The 15519-nt window shown below is 42.7% G+C and overlaps 2 protein-coding genes across 2 annotated transcripts; both read left to right on the forward strand.

Annotated features, from left to right (window-relative positions):
- The first annotated feature begins 625 nt into the window (after positions 1 to 625).
- Positions 626 to 10894, forward strand: tmem222b (transmembrane protein 222b). The gene is made up of 6 exons (XM_008297355.1): positions 626 to 782; positions 2348 to 2432; positions 4447 to 4478; positions 4565 to 4661; positions 4744 to 4874; positions 7508 to 10894. The coding sequence occupies exons 1-6, from the start codon at positions 664 to 666 to the stop codon at positions 7593 to 7595; spliced, it is 552 nt and encodes a 183-aa protein (XP_008295577.1). The 5' UTR covers positions 626 to 663; the 3' UTR covers positions 7596 to 10894.
- Positions 10895 to 11804: 910 nt separating this feature from the next.
- LOC103368847 (trophoblast glycoprotein-like) lies at positions 11805 to 14967 on the forward strand. The gene is made up of 2 exons (XM_008297356.1): positions 11805 to 12255; positions 12547 to 14967. The coding sequence occupies exons 1-2, from the start codon at positions 12002 to 12004 to the stop codon at positions 13394 to 13396; spliced, it is 1104 nt and encodes a 367-aa protein (XP_008295578.1). The 5' UTR covers positions 11805 to 12001; the 3' UTR covers positions 13397 to 14967.
- The last annotated feature ends 552 nt before the right edge of the window (positions 14968 to 15519 follow it).

The following is a 15519-nucleotide window of genomic DNA, read 5'->3' on the forward strand; positions in this document are numbered from 1 at the left end:
ATATATATCAATTCATTTTATTTTATATAAAGTGAACAATGTCAGCAGCTTTGTGATGGTTGTTTGCTGCCTTTCAATTATCTGTATTGTGCTATAAATCCAATTTATGAGCTCTGGGACTTCGGACTGTGGAACTGACTGGTTAAAAAAAAAGCAACCGTCCTCAAAAAGACTCGAATGTGAAAGAGGTAGATTCAAATGACAAAGAGCAAACCCTTTGGATTGTGAAATGTATGTTTTACAGCTTGTTAATCAAAATAACTGCCTTGTTTGACTGATCTCGTCCTCTCGCTGCTCTCTCACATTCCGGAAGCTGCTGTTCTGTCAAGTAGCACAACAGCGTCAATTTACACTGGATATAATAGGACGCTTCCGCTTTTACCTTTCAATGTAAAACAAAGACTAACGGCTCGAATAAATTTAATAAAACTATATTGCGGTTTTTTTTCTGTTAAAGATACTTTCAAAAATACCAATTATTTTTACTTTAGTTGTTAATTTTGTGCTACTATCATACCTTTTTCTTATAGTTTACTAAAACAGTCTCGCTCGTTAGTTTTATTTTGAGACTGAAAACCACTTGCTTCCGGTTTGCCGTTTGCATTTCTGTTACTTGACGCAGCTGTAAATGGGACAAATGAAGTTCATGTTCCACAGCTGGTGATGGCGGATGTTGTTGAAAAAGACACCATGAAGAATTACCACATAGCGTCCGAGAAAATTAACCCGGAGGCCAGTCGCTACCCTTACTGCATTGTGTGGACACCTATCCCCGTCTTGTCGTGAGTTTACCGCCGTTGGCTTCGGACGAAAACCTCGGGACGAAGTGGCAGCTTTGACTAGCTTTAGCTAGCTAGCAGGCGACCAGCAGCATCCTGTTGCTGGTTTCAATCCGAACATGTAGCTTTACTGGTGTCAGGAGTATGAATGAATGCAGACTGTTTGGATTTAATTGGAAATATTTAAAACAGACGTAATTAGAAAATTGCGTTCGTGTAAATATTGGACATGAAGTAACAACAACAAAAAAAAAGGCAAACAAAAAAATAGCTTTGGACTTATTATGCTTGAAGTGTCAACAGTTATCAGAGTTGTGTCAGAATGCTGTTATCCAGACTGATCCATTTATACGGTAGAAACTGTGTGACAACAACTTCTTCAGTTCTCACTTCCTCTTTGTGTAATGTGCCCTCCTCCACTGAGGCTCTTGTTATCCTCCATTGCTCACTGTTGTGTAACTCAGTACCAATGCAACAACATCAAAGAAGCATTTCCCACATGTCTCCTTTACATTATCAGATCAAACAGTGGCGAGTGTTGTTGGCTTCTACACATGAATATTTAACAAGTGTCCTCCCAGAGACGGAACAGAGTTGGGCTTGAAACTGGAAGGTTACAATCTGGATGTCTGAACCAGATGTGGCTGTGGGGTTCAAAGTGTTTTCAGTGTGTTACACTCATTGGAGTTGTGTTACACATACATGTATAGATTATTATTATTAATCAAGGAGACAGATAGCTGCTATGTGGATGTATAGTTGAAGTAAAAATAAAAATCTGACTGTCAAATTTAGAATAACTCAAAACGTTGTTGAAATACGGTCATTTATGGGTCACAAGTGCTCAGTTAAAAGAGAACTTTCAACATTTATTATTTCATGTTGATCAGCAGTTATGAGTGACAATCTGATAATTCTGCAGATGAGACAACAGAGTGATTATCGCCGGAGAGAAGCAGCTGCAACAGAGCAGCACATTCATAAACTGTTTTACTTCATCGGGAGTCATGTACAAGAAACAAAACGGCACAGATCATTAGAAAAATGCTGAATATCGGATCCAGGTTTATAATAACTCGACCCATGACACTATATTAGAGTCCTACCCGCAGCTTTAAAAGTTCAACTAGTGCTGTATGTGGCTTAACATTTAATCAGTTTCAAGTGAAAATCACAATTTGAAACAATGCAAATTGCAAATTAGGATATGTGTTAGGCAGTGCATCTAACCCAGGGTTTATACTGTCGTGTCAGTGATTTTACAAGTTAATGCTCTAATGTTTTTGTGATGGTATCGCATAAGACAATGCTCCATCATGTTTTAAATCCATCACACAGTAACTGTAGATATGCCTATGTAACTGTAGCTTGACTTTAAAACTTAAATTTCGAATCAAATTGCAATCACAATATCTCTCAGATATTTTTCTCAATAGTTTCCACCCTAGTGCTGTATTTTTACCACTTAATCTTCCCATACAGGCCTTATTTATTCTGTGTGGAGGTTATGTCCACGAGTATTTGGGTACATGTTTTACACGTTTGCGTGTTTTTATTTTTCCATTCAGATGGCTGCTTCCATTCATTGGTCACATGGGAATCTGCACCTCCACTGGAGTCATCCGAGACTTTGCTGGACCTTACTTTGTCTCGGTGAGTAATGACTGTAAGGATTACATAAAGCGATTCTGGGAAGATTTCATTGCCGGTGTGTTAAATTAAGAACAGTACTGCATCTCTTCTCCAGCACAGTGGATGTAGAGTAAGTGTTGGCTCAAAGTGCTCACTTTTAGTCTTAAGAAGAGGTTCACTGAAAATATGTTTTTTAGTCTCAAACATTAACCCCTTCAGCTTGAAAAAAAGACTTAGAAAAGTTTGTGTAACCTGTTGCAGTAACTTGCAATGGAATCCAATGAAACTACATAAAATCCACACCTTTGAGCTGAATTTATAGGTTTAGGCACCAACATGGCTAAATACAGAGACGCCATTTTTGTTTTTGTTATCAATCATTTTAATTAAGTGGTTGTGGGAAACCCTACATTGTCCAGAAAGTGTAAATGGAGGGGCAGTAATTTACTGTGAAATTTGGTCCAGAAAGTCAGGTTTGAGTAGTAGGATCAATAAGATTGAGAAATAAAAAAAAACCTCTTTCCTGTGGTGCATGAGGGAGAACTCTGCAGCTCTGGAGGGTTATCATGGCATTTGTTACCACGGTCTCAAACATTGTGTTCAAGTTGAAAGTAATCTACCAAGAAAGTGCCCTTAAGTGCATTTGATGTGCTTCTGCAGAGTCTTGCTGGATGTCGTGTTGTGGCAAAAAACTGATACACGTTGACCTTTTTTACCAGACAGCCCTCTTTGTTGCTGCAGTCCCCTTGTGTTTGCCCCCCCGCTGAGCCAAAGCAGCGATCCCACTCAAATGAATGAGGGAGCTGCATTTTTTCATGCTGCTGTCTGTCTGACCGAACAGGTTCTTTACATTTTAAACTGATTGCATTATCCTTTCATACATCCATATATTATTAGTGCTTTAGCCTGGACCAGGGGTCGGCAACCTGCGGCTCCGGGGCCCCGTGAGGCTCTTTCATAGCTCCGCTGCGGCTCCTTGTGGCTTTGGAAAATAAATAATGAGTATTTAATTGAAATGTATTTTATTTTAGTTCGTTAATTTTTAAAATATAATTCTAAATTTGAAGAATATGGTGATCTTGTAATGGATTAAATGGATAAAAACGTGTTTTTTGTCGCTCAAAATATGCGTCACAACCGCCGATGTGCGACACCCGGCGGCACACAACAGTGTTACCAACTTGGTGACTTCATCACTAAATCTGGCAACTTTCCAAATCCTCTTGGTGACTTTTTGTTGCAAAAGCGACTAGCGACAAATCTAATGACTCTTTCTGGTGTTACTGGAGACTTTTTCTGCTATTTTGAAGCCTCTGCCGTGAAAATACGTATCAGTTACTGTCTTCCCTCCGATGCTCTGTGAGTGTTTAAGGTTGCCGATCCCTGGCCTAGATTCAGTTTAACTTAAAATTCTTCTGTGATAAAAATAAAACAAAAACAAACCCACAGCTGAACTGAGTGAATTATTTAGATCCCTTAACGATTGTGCGTGACATCCAAATGGAATCGAGCCCAAAGACTGACAGACCACACTGAGAGACACTGAAGAGCCAAACTCTCTCTTCATTTCTCCCACAAAGATCACACTGCTGACTATTATCAACTTATAAACAAAGTTGTGGATAATTATGCATAAAAAAACAACTTGTGGTGAGGCGTAATTTCTAATAGAGGTGCTGCAGATTGCAGCCTCACTGTTTTTGCTTGGACTCATTTGGCTGCTGTACACAAACAAAGTTAATGGTGAATCCAAACAAACAGGATGGGAGGCACATTTCCTAAAGTCTTAATGTTAAACCATCTAAAGTACGCATTCCGGTTTCCAAAGCATCTTGGTGCACTTCTGATTATTTACCACATTATAAGTAACATGTTGTTTATGAGTTAGACAGTCTTCAAATAGTGAGGCTTGTGTATATTCCTGCTAGATCATTTACTGCACAGGTCTTAGTTTAATGACTCTTTACTTTTACTGAAGTAGAAATAAAAAAGAACACACAGTGCGACCAGGTAACTTCATGTTGCATTTTTGCAGGAGGACAACATGGCTTTTGGAAGACCAACAAAGTAAGTAAATGAACCCTTTTTAAAGAGAAATGATGAGAGCTAGCTGTGTCTTTACATGTGTCCTACAGTTTGTTGTTCTCTTTAAGGTACTGGATGCTTGATGTGAGCAAAGTCTACGCCAGCGGCTCCAACGCCTGGGACACTGCAGTACACGATGCGTCAGAGGAGTATAAGCACAGGATGGTAAACTGATGGTTTTGTGATCTTTATTTGCTTCGTAGTAGAGATGTCAATAATAATCATCTTTGTGTTGTTTTCTCCAAAGCACAACCTGTGCTGTGACAACTGTCACTCACATGTCGCCATGGCTCTGAACCTGATGCGATATGAAAACAGCACCTCATGGAACATGATCAAACTCTGCCTCCTCGCTCTCATCCACGGAAAACACGTCAGGTAAGGAAGGCTGATGTTGCTGTGGAGGGTCGTGTGACGGCTTTCAGAGCATTTTACACATAATGATTGGATGTGCCACTAAATTTAATGCTGCCGATCTCAGTGTGGGAAAATATAACTAAGGCTCAAATCACATCCCATTTAATATGAACTGGCACCAACGATTGTAATTTAATTTTCGTTCTTCTCTTTGAAGTAAAAAAATTAGAATGCAGGACTGTTTTTTGACTGTATGTCTACTGCACTCATAGTATTATTTAGGAAAATAGAATGCTGCTTCTGCTACTGCCAACATCAGCATTCGATTAGAGAAAGGGTGAAAACAAAAGTGACAGCTTGTCTGCACTCTGAAACGACATTTTAAACAGCAGTTCAAATGATGCTCCCAACATTTTTGACTAAATTTATGACCCACCCATAACTAAACAACCAACCGGCTAATGGTTATTTTTAATCATTAACATGCGTTCGTATAATTTAGTTACCTTCAGTTTGGGGCTCTAGACTGCTCGCATACATAACATAAATATTCTGGAAAGATGCCCAAGGAAAAAACCTCCAACATCAGGAAAAGTAAGGGAATAATAGATGACAGAAAATGGAACTTTATGGAACTTTTGAATATTTGTGAGAGGACGCTCTAACACAACAGGAGTGAACTACTGTAACAAAGTGTGTTCATACATTTTATATCCACCCAGGTTAACAGAGCAGCGGTACTGTAGGGAACATTTTAATCATCTGCTTTCACTCTTACTGCTCAAATGCATTGACGATCATATTTGATCTGCAAAATGTCAACACGTGGTTTTTAGCAGAACTATAAAAAAGTTTGCCACATCGGTAAGTTAGCTACCAACAAAAACCCAAATGCAACAGTTATGATTGTTGTTAGCTAACTACCGTGTCAAACTAGGAGTGTTACAAACACACTTCAACCTTCCTACTCTTAGCTGCCGATCAGTCAAGTATCTGTACCAAGAAAACTGCATTTATCACCGTTATTTCCGAAAACGTATCGCGTTACTTTTTCCAGTATCGATAAACCGTTCAACACCAGCTTCCATTCTTGCACATAAAAGATTTATTGCACTTGTGGCAGCGAGCTTTGTTAGCATCGCCTCTAGGAAAGTGTAACGTGAGAAGAAACCATGGCTGCTGTTCACGTTTGGCAGAGCATCACCTGGAAAGTGGCTGCTCAGATCAATGCTAACAGTCAGCGCCGATCTCAGGTCCAGTGTGTCAGCACAATGAAAACTGCTCTACTACTGGCTGCTATTAATTGTTTGTGCTAATCGGGAGAGCACATCGATTCACTTCAGGAATAAACAGTAGTGCAGTATGTTGTTGATCAGATATGCTGTGTTTCAGCACCACAGTAACCAGTTTGCCATCATGTTTAGTTTGTAATTCCATACTGTCAGATTTTTTTTTTCTAGGTTTCGTATAGTTGAAGCAAAAGTTTATAGTCTTGTGGTGTAAAGACTAAACCAACACTTTGACCAGCTCTGAGCAAGGTTGTTAAAACTAACAGCAGTCTAGTTTAATCTTTTGGGGGAAACACTGGATTTTTACTTTTTTTTTCTCAGAGAAAATGCACACAATATTTGAGGCTGTCATTCTCAGCACAACAAAAAAAAAAGGGAGCATCATCTACCTTAAAAGCCGATACAGTACAAGCCTTACAGCTGCTCTGTTTAAGCTGCCCTAAGAAGTAGGGCTAAAGTTTGTGAATGAGGTTCCTCAGTGTGATCCCAGGGGCTCGGGCATGATTTCACCGGTATGCCTTGAACCTGTTGTCTCAGGACATGAGAGAAAGAGAGAGAGAGAAAGAGGGAGAGAGAGGCCTGATTCTTGAAGTATTCACGGTGTATGTAGGACATTCCTGCAGAAGGCCTTTGAATACTTACATCACTGGAACAGACTACACGTTCCGGTGGGTCTCCAGCGTTAGAAAGCAAGGAGCAGGGACAGGATGACGGAAGTCGCTACAAGCGCTCTCCTTCACAGCCTCTTATGTCACAAGTATTCAGCAAAGTGGCAAAAAGATAAGTCTGTCATCATGCACTCACGTTGATGAGACGTCCGAACCAGCTGCATTTATGTAGGAAGAGTTCAGATCACTAAAGATTAGCAGAAGCTGCATGAAGGGATATTTTTAAAAGCATTCGGTTTTTTTTGTTTTTTTTTTGAATGAAACATGTAAGACCAAAATGTGGACAAATCCTGCTCTAACATTATACTTAACATCTTTACAACCCTCCTTCAGGCCACTCTCTTGCTCGTTTCTGCTCTGGGAGCCACAGACTGCTGCCTACCTGACTATTTGTACTCATCATTGTTCATTCTGTCTATTCTCCACTTTATTTTTTTGTATCACATGCCAACTGCTTGTGTTGCCTCTCAGCAGGGATTTAACATGAAAAAATGATGATGTACATAATAGCTATACTGACTGTTGCCATGGTGACGGGAAGGAGGATGGGTTGATGTGTGGCTTGTCTTTAGCGGGGCATTAACATGACTGTGGGTTAGACAGGGGAGGAGGTGGGGGGGGTCATACAAGTATTAGATTTATACGTCATACATGCTTCTTGTTTCCTCTGCTCTAATTCTCTGTCTCCACCTCCCAGCTGTGCAGGCTTCCTGAAGACCTGGCTGCCTTTCCTGATGCTCATGGGCATCATCCTTACAGTGGCCTTGGCCCTCAACCTCCGGTGACCGGGCACACAGGTTTAAGACACAGTGGAAACCCCCTCCCCGCTCTCTCTCTCTCTCCCCAGCGGCTCAGATGTGGCGCTGACCTTTTGAACAACAAGGGGGACGGGGGCATCACACGGTGTCGAGCAAAAGTAACCAAGGAGATAAAGACCTACTCACCTCCAGGAGGAGGTTGTTGGACAGGAATGTCCGGCGCATTGGCTTTGTGGCGAGCAGGTGACCGATCACTGGCATTTACCACAGAGTGAAGCTGGAAAAATCCCCAGTGACGGGAATTCATTAAATATCCATCTATGTTTAGACAAGTGACTGAACAGCACACCACCAGGACAACACTAACTTTGAATGGATTATGGAGAATCTGGTTTAAGCCATCGCCACCTGCAGAGTGTAAAAGTTGTGTGGCTGTACTGACGGTTTGAAAACCGGTACCGATGTTGTCGAATTCTCTGAGGGAAACACATCCATGCCTTGCTTTCTGATTATTTTACTTTGTAATGGATTGGGAGTGTAATCCCCTGGTTCAGTGCTTCCAGAATGCCATTTTTTATACTTGGGGAACATGTTAAATCAATTAGCTGCCTTTCAAGGGAATTTATTGCATTTCATGCTTGATCTAATGTAGCTCTTCCACAGTATTGCAACTAATACCTAAATACGCAAGAGCGGTTTGTATTTTTGTGCGTTTTCTTACTCGTATTCTATAGAATATCAAACAGCCTGCATCTCTTAAAAGAAATATTTTCTCAGAGATATGCTATATGTGCTTTACATGCATCACCTCATGGTACTATTAACCACAAATCATCACGATTGTAGCAACCTCAACGAATGTGGCTGTGGTAAATATCTAGAGAAGCCGGGAGAATAGTGAAGCTCCTCTTGGTTTTCTGTACATGTGCCAAATGTAGGAGAACGTGAGACCAACTCAAACTGTGTCCTTTGCATATTTAACTTTGTTCTGTAGTGGAGCAGCTCATCGGCGACTCCAACCTCATCGAATGGAAAGCCTGCCGATGTGGGAATTATGAAACCTGCTGATTGTTCGGTTGGGTTCGGTTTGTTTTCCCCTTACTGCTTTTGACTTTTATGAGAAAAAGCAAGAGTCAGTGCCTAAAAGTGACCTCTCTCGTCATTCCCTTTTTAAACTACGTGATATGTTTTTAGGTTTGTAGGTTTTTGGTTTTTTTTCCTTCTTCTTCAAAACGTTAAATCCACATGATGGTTGGCACTCAAAATCCGTTGCCATGGCTGTCGTGAGCAGATTCAAATCCCCTCATTGTTTGCAATCAAACAGAAAAAAAAAAAGTGTTGAGCCCTCTCTTTGTCCACGGTGCTGCCAGAAGCAGCAGGTAGCCAGGATCCTCAGGTTTTTCACGCTCACAACCCCTGCTGAACATCCCGTTTCCCCCCAGCGCCTGACCAGCGTCACTCCCGCTGTTTTCCACCTCTGCAGATCAGATTCGAAGGTCATTGTGAAATGTCAGCGCTGTTTCACAAAGCTTTGTTGTGTATTGACCAACATCCGCGCAATAATCCAAAGTAGATGTCATTTTAGTGCGAGCTTATAAATTAAAGTCCGTTTTCCTTTCTGTAGTAGGAGTTTACCTCTAGGACTAACACAGTGCCAGTTTTGTAGACTTTGCTCTCCTCATTGGGCTCCTGTTGAAAGCAGATATTCTGTGGCCTCTTCTTGTGCGTATCTCACCCATGTTGCCTGTAAATATTTGAACATTCTCTACATCAGGTGCTCTTTCTATACTTTGCAAACTTGATCACTCACTACAGATTTACTTCCTGAATAATTTAGTGTAATTTCCTTTGTTCTGTTTTCTCTACTTCTTCATATCATGTCTGCTCAGCAGTGAAGCAGATTCGTGCCTGGATGAGTGTGTGTGTGTGTGTGTGCGAGTGTGTACGTACGTGTGTGTGTTAGTTATCCACATAATGACTGGAGAGAGCATGCAGTTGCATGCCAGCATGTGTGTATTGCATGCATGCAAGAATATGAGTGGAACTGTTGGAGAGAGAAGTTCATGGTCGACTCATAGCTGTGGCTTCTTAATAATCAGCTGCATTTTATTGCAGCAAGCTGCCTAGTGATTGATTTCTATATGTATCACTCCATATTTTTCCTCTTAATCTCTTTTAAATGTTATGTGATTGCTGGTAAACTTTAGTGAGAATAAATAATATATTAGACTGTAACAGGCCTGCTTAAGTTGATGTTGATTCGATGCAATAGCTGGTTCCATGTGTACTGTAGCTGCAGATTAGAGCTGCAGAGTCATTTTCTCAAAGAGGAAACACTAAGAAATGGATAATCTGGCTTCAGTTGGAGTGTTGACTGTCTATATAACTATAGAAACACATTGAGGAATATTTTAAACGGACACCTCTCTTTTTAAGCAATGTCACCAGTAATTGTGTTTTTTTGTAAATGCAACTTTATACTCTAAAGTCTCAAGTAGTCATCTGTTAAATTACTGATTTACCATTTTGGACATTGCAAGTAAGGAGACAGGCAGCTCTACATTTAGAGGGGGTGTTACTAAAAGGAGCATGTGTTTAAAAAAAAAAAAAAGCTGGAAATGTGCTCATTATGTCCAAACTGCAGTGACATTTTCTATCCGTGTCCAGCGGCTTGTGGAAAATACCAGCAGAAACAAACAGAAAAAGCGCAAATCCCTTCGGCTCTCTGTAATTGCGCTAAATGTCGGAAAATTGGAGACAAACATTGTGTTTGAACATGTAGCTCGCCTGTTAATGAAACAGCTTATTCATTACATTTCGAGCCCTGAAAGGTAATGAATGAATGGCCCTTTGAGATCAGCTGATAAAAACACAACATCAGCGTAATTACTGACATATAAACGTATATTTTAGGAGGAGCGATAGAAACTGTGCGGACAAATCGCACACCAGCCCTTCATGGGAGCGCATGTGCAAGAATGCAATATTCAGTGGAGATGGTTTGAATGGTTTTAGATGTTGCCTGCTGCGGTGCCTTGTTGTATCCAAGAGCCAGGTCCAGGAATGTGGAGACCTGTGGTCCCAGCGATTCAGTCTGCTGACAAAAGACAGTTGGGATGCTATTATTAGTGCCACTATCCATATATACTTATACCAGTCTGCAATTTCTAAACCCTCTTTTGTTTCTGTAATCCCCAAAATATCTTTTATGCTGCAGATCATATAGCCCACGGGGGGAATTTTAAGAATCCTGCAAGTGACTGTGTGAACTCTGAATGTGTTTCTGACTTACAGCTATAACACCAATAAAGATGTCTATTATTGTAGACATTTTGTGGGACTTCTTCTTCTTTTTTTTTTAAGTTCCTTTCTTGGATTTCCATCATTGAATTATGACAACTGTGTTTCATCAAGGCTGTCAGCAGGAGGGATGATGTTAGGATTTCAATGAGCCATGAAAGGCAAAAAGTCACAGCTCCTCCTGCTGCTGCTGCTCAACTTTCTATAAATACACTGAGAAGTAATTCGTGTAATAATCATTAGGAGCTGTCCGAATCCACATTAAGGAAACGGGGGAGCCTTCGCAGCTTTGATACTCTACTGTCAAGTGGCTAAAATCCCACTTTATCCTGCAGAGCATGGTGGTATTCAAGGAAAGGGGGGATCAAAGGCTGTGGAGTCTGGCCCCCTGACACCCCTCCCCCCAGCTTTACCACCTGGGTAGCTGGGAATGACAGGGGCATCACATTTAAACTGAGAAGTTATGGCAAAGTATAAAAATCTGTGAGGTATAATGAGACTAATTTAATGTTTTGGAAACAATCTGCCAGTCAATCTATTTAATGATGTGACCCTTATTACAGAAAACGTGCATTTCTTGCAAGGTTTTGTTTCTTTTTTGTTGTGCCAGTTCAGTTTCCAAATTCCAGTTCAGGTGAGGGTAATGTCGGCCACTACATGATCTGATTGCGCCGTGCGTAAAAGTAAATACACTGAGCAGGAGAGCGCGCATCGCAGCCACTTTCTCCTCCTCATCCATCCCTCTTCTGCAGCGGAGGATCTCGTGGATCCGGACAGGCAGGAGAGAAGCCCCTCCCCGCAGATCATCGCACTAGTCGATGGTCCTTTTAACTTCATTGTTGGAGAAGAAGCGACGCCCCGCTTCGCCACGGCAAAGGATCAAACACCCCCTCTGATCAGCACGACCCCCAGTTTTGTTCTCATGGAAATCAGACCCTGCCTCCCGGCCACACTTTCCGCAGAGATGCAAAGCTGAAGGCGCATTCCCAGCCAGGACGACACATGATAATGATGTCTCGGAGGAGCTGATTATCGTTTCATTTATCCACCTTCTTCTATGTGTTTCTTCTCGGTATTCCTCCTCGTCGCCGCCGCCGCTGCCGCTCTCGAACCGCACACTTTCCCCGTCCAACATGCTGGATTTGACACAGCGCATTGTTTTCTGCGCGCTCCTCGGCTCCGTTTACGCGTCGTGCCCTCCGCGTTGCGAGTGTTCGGAGGCGGCTCACACCGTGAAGTGCGTCTCCAAAGACCTGCGGAGTGTCCCGAGCGGGATCCCCGGATACACCAGGAATCTGTTCATCACCGGGAACCAGATCAGCCGCATCGGTCCGGAGTCGTTCAAAGGGCTGGAGAATGTGACCAACCTGTCCCTGAGCAATAACAGGTAAGACTCTCCTGCGCTCTGCTGTAAAGCAAAGAGTCCAAAACCAGTCTTTCCTCTAAACTGATAACATGCAGTTTTTCAGCCTTCCTGAAATTTGGCAATCAGCAACACAGATTTCATGACTTTGATTGCGTCACACTTGAACGTGGGATTGTATGGTTTAAGCTCTAATAAATTATTATTTCACTTCTGATCCACAGTTAATCAGTTAGGCTTTATGTCTGGAAACATTTCTTTTGTCTTGCTCTTCCGTGTGAATCTAAAGTGTCTCATGGGTCTCCTCAAATCCAGAATTTCAGAAGTGGAATCCCACACCTTTGCTGGACTCCGCAGCCTCCGCTCTCTGGATTTGAGCAACAACCAGCTGGCTGTCATTCACCCTGAGGCCTTCACCGTGCTCAATCAGTCTCTGCGGGAGCTCAACCTGAGCCGAGCCCTCTACAACCACTCGTCAGTGATGGACTTGGCCACTTCTCTCCGCTGGAGCTCCTTGGGGACCCTGAACGGACTGGATCTGTCTGACAACGGCCTCATCTATTTGCCCTCGCGTGTCTTCTCCCACCTGAGCAGCCTGCGGCGCCTCCAGCTTTCCAACAACTCCCTGGTGGCTATCCACAACTCCACCTTCTCTGGTCTGGAGCAGCTGGAGGAGCTCGACCTCACGCTCAACGCCCTTAAAACCGTGCCTGAGGAGGGCCTGCAAGAGCTGGACTCTCTGCCCAGAGCTGATCTCCTGCTGGGGGAGAACCCATTCACGTGCACGTGTGGAATTGAACCTTTTGCTCTGTGGCTCAACAGATCGCAGGATCGCATTAGAGATGCCGAGGGCCTCCTGTGCGCCTTCCCGGCCAGCATGAGGAACACATCCATGCTCGCTGTGGGCGCCTTGACTCTGGGATGCCACCAGAGGGACGCGGGGGCAGACCTCGCTCTGCAGACCTCTTATGTCTTCCTGGGTATAGTTCTGGGCTTCATAGGCCTCATCTTCCTTTTTGTGCTTTACCTCAACCGCAAGGGCATCAAGAAACGCATCTACGACACGCGGGACGCTTGCAGGGAGGTGTGGGAGGGCTACCATTACCGCTTCGAAATCGACTCCGACCCCAGGTTATCGCAGGTCTCCACGAGCGCTGACGTGTGAGAGGACAATCACCACGGGTGTGCTTTCTTATCAGACTGACTTTGCATTTATCAGTAGCAACGTGTAAAAAGTGTACAGATTTGTCTGTAAATATATACATACAGTAGTGTTAATAATCTTTCAGCCTTGTCGATTGAAGCATGCACTGCCCATCTTTCCTCATACACACTTATATGCTCTTTTAATACAGACTATTGTGAATTTTGTTGCCGTCCTGAGTCAGATGGACGCGGATGTTGTAAAGGTAGATCGGTGTTTGACATCCTGCAGCTGTGTACAGGATAAAGCGGGTATAGCTAATGGATGGATTGTTTGACGTGCCATATTTCCACCCCTGCTCTTTACGTACACACAAAAGCAACAGTAAGTGCCTGAAGTCAGCTTGGTATTGTTTCCCAACTTTCTATACGGCACACTCACTCAGTATTCTGTCAGATCTCGTCTTTATATTCAGCTTGTAAAAAAAGGGAAGGAAAAAAACGTAACAAAACGCTGCAATAAAATCCTGACACTAAGAAAACAAACCTCTGGGAATTTAAAGCACAATCCCTCATTCATCTTTGAACCATTTCAAGCCCTTTGGTCCCTCCGTCCTGCAGCCCCAGGGTGCCGGAGAGGAATTAAGCCACCAAAAGCTTTTCCAAAGCTCTCCTTAAAATCACCACTCTGCTCCTCTTTGGCTGCTGGATTAGCAGGGGGGGACAATTCAGCACAGACCAGCGGAAATCTCCTAGCCCCCTCATTTTTTTTTTCTCTTTTTTTCATGAAATGTCGCTTTGTTTCAACTCCTTGAGTTTTATTGTCAAAATGATGAGAACCAGTCGCAGGCTGAGGCCGCTGAAAGCAATCTCCCTCCCTCCTTAAAGACAACAACCGCTCTGGAGGCTCTTTGAAGGAAAAGTCTGGCTCTCCACGTTTTTCTGTTTAGGGGAGTTTTTTTTTTTTCTTCTTCTTCCAGTGATAAGATACAGATGATTCTGAAACACCAGCTACATTGTTTCATTCAGCGGTTTGCCGTGACCAGCTGAAGGCGTTAAGCCTTATGAAGGGAAAGAAGAACATGTTCTCAAAGTTTTAAACTTACAATTTGGGTTTTGCTAAGAAAAGTGTCCTTTTAGTGGTCGTCAAAATCCAGAAATGTTTGTGAATCCAGAGCCTTACGTTTTACATGCATGTTTAGATCCACTTATAAGCTTATAGTGAATGAATTCCAAACAAAGTCCACGTTTCTCAAATGTCATATGTGTCTTACTTGTTTCTCTAAATGACAAAAGCAATTCTCTGTGGCCTTTCCGTGCTCCAAAGTGAGACAAACACAGACAGCGAGAGGAGATGGCGTGCTGCCATTCCTCAATGTGTTTATTGCCCAAATTGCTAGCTATCTAGGTATTTGGAATGAGGGGGGAAGGAGGCCTGGAGTTAAATGAATCAGCCTCCCATTGTTTCGAAGCCAAAGTGCCATCTTCATCCCATCGAGATGTCCTCCAAACTCCTCTGATAGCGATCCGGAATTGTGTACGCGGAGCCATTTTACTGCATGTGGAATGATAAAATAAAGCATTAGAAAGTCCTGATGTTTGTATACTCATTTAGCCCAAATGTAATCTTGTGTGTTATGAAAACAGCAGAAATGAACGCATTCATAATGTTTGGACTCAACTCTGGGTATCATTTCTCCGAGCCGCAGCGCCACATTAAGCCACGCATTTACTCGCTGAGGAGAAAACAATTGAGGCTCGTACGCTGACACAAAGGGGCGGCTCGGATGGCGAGACGCCTCAAATAAGCTTTGTTTTCCAGCGCAAAAAAAAAAAGATGCCTTGTGATACTCATTCTCTCTCTCTGCCTTCACAGACGGCCATTATGCCGGCGTGTAATAGGATTCACTCATGATGACAAAGTTGAGCGCTCTGATCCAGCTATTGTTCAAGTGTCATCATTCTTAATAATTGCCAGTGGGAGGAAAATCCCAGGAGAAGTTTTCATTCGCCGTTACACAACGTGTCACACCCGGGGCATTAAGCCGGCCACGGGTTATTGGTGTCAATTTGCAGAACAGAAAGGAGGAAAAAAAATGATTCCCCCGCATGTCATTACTTCCGTCTTCGCTCATTAAAGTGTGG

The sequence above is a fragment of the Stegastes partitus genome, unplaced genomic scaffold, assembly GCF_000690725.1.
Source record: "Stegastes partitus isolate 25-593 unplaced genomic scaffold, Stegastes_partitus-1.0.2 Scaffold1213, whole genome shotgun sequence".
Classification (NCBI taxonomy): Eukaryota; Metazoa; Chordata; class Actinopteri; family Pomacentridae; genus Stegastes; species Stegastes partitus.

Bases quoted from the DNA above. Each gene is read 5' to 3' on its own strand.
- LOC103368847 (XM_008297356.1), top strand. From the start codon at position 12,002: ATGCTGGATTTGACACAGCGCATTGTTTTCTGCGCGCTCCTCGGCTCC. The intron at 12,256-12,546 runs GTAAGACTCTCC...CCTCAAATCCAG, and splicing joins CTGTCCCTGAGCAATAACAG to AATTTCAGAAGTGGAATCCC.
- tmem222b (XM_008297355.1), top strand. From the start codon at position 664: ATGGCGGATGTTGTTGAAAAAGACACCATGAAGAATTACCACATAGCG. The intron at 783-2,347 runs GTGAGTTTACCG...TTTTCCATTCAG, and splicing joins ACACCTATCCCCGTCTTGTC to ATGGCTGCTTCCATTCATTG. The intron at 4,662-4,743 runs GTAAACTGATGG...TTTTCTCCAAAG, and splicing joins AGGAGTATAAGCACAGGATG to CACAACCTGTGCTGTGACAA.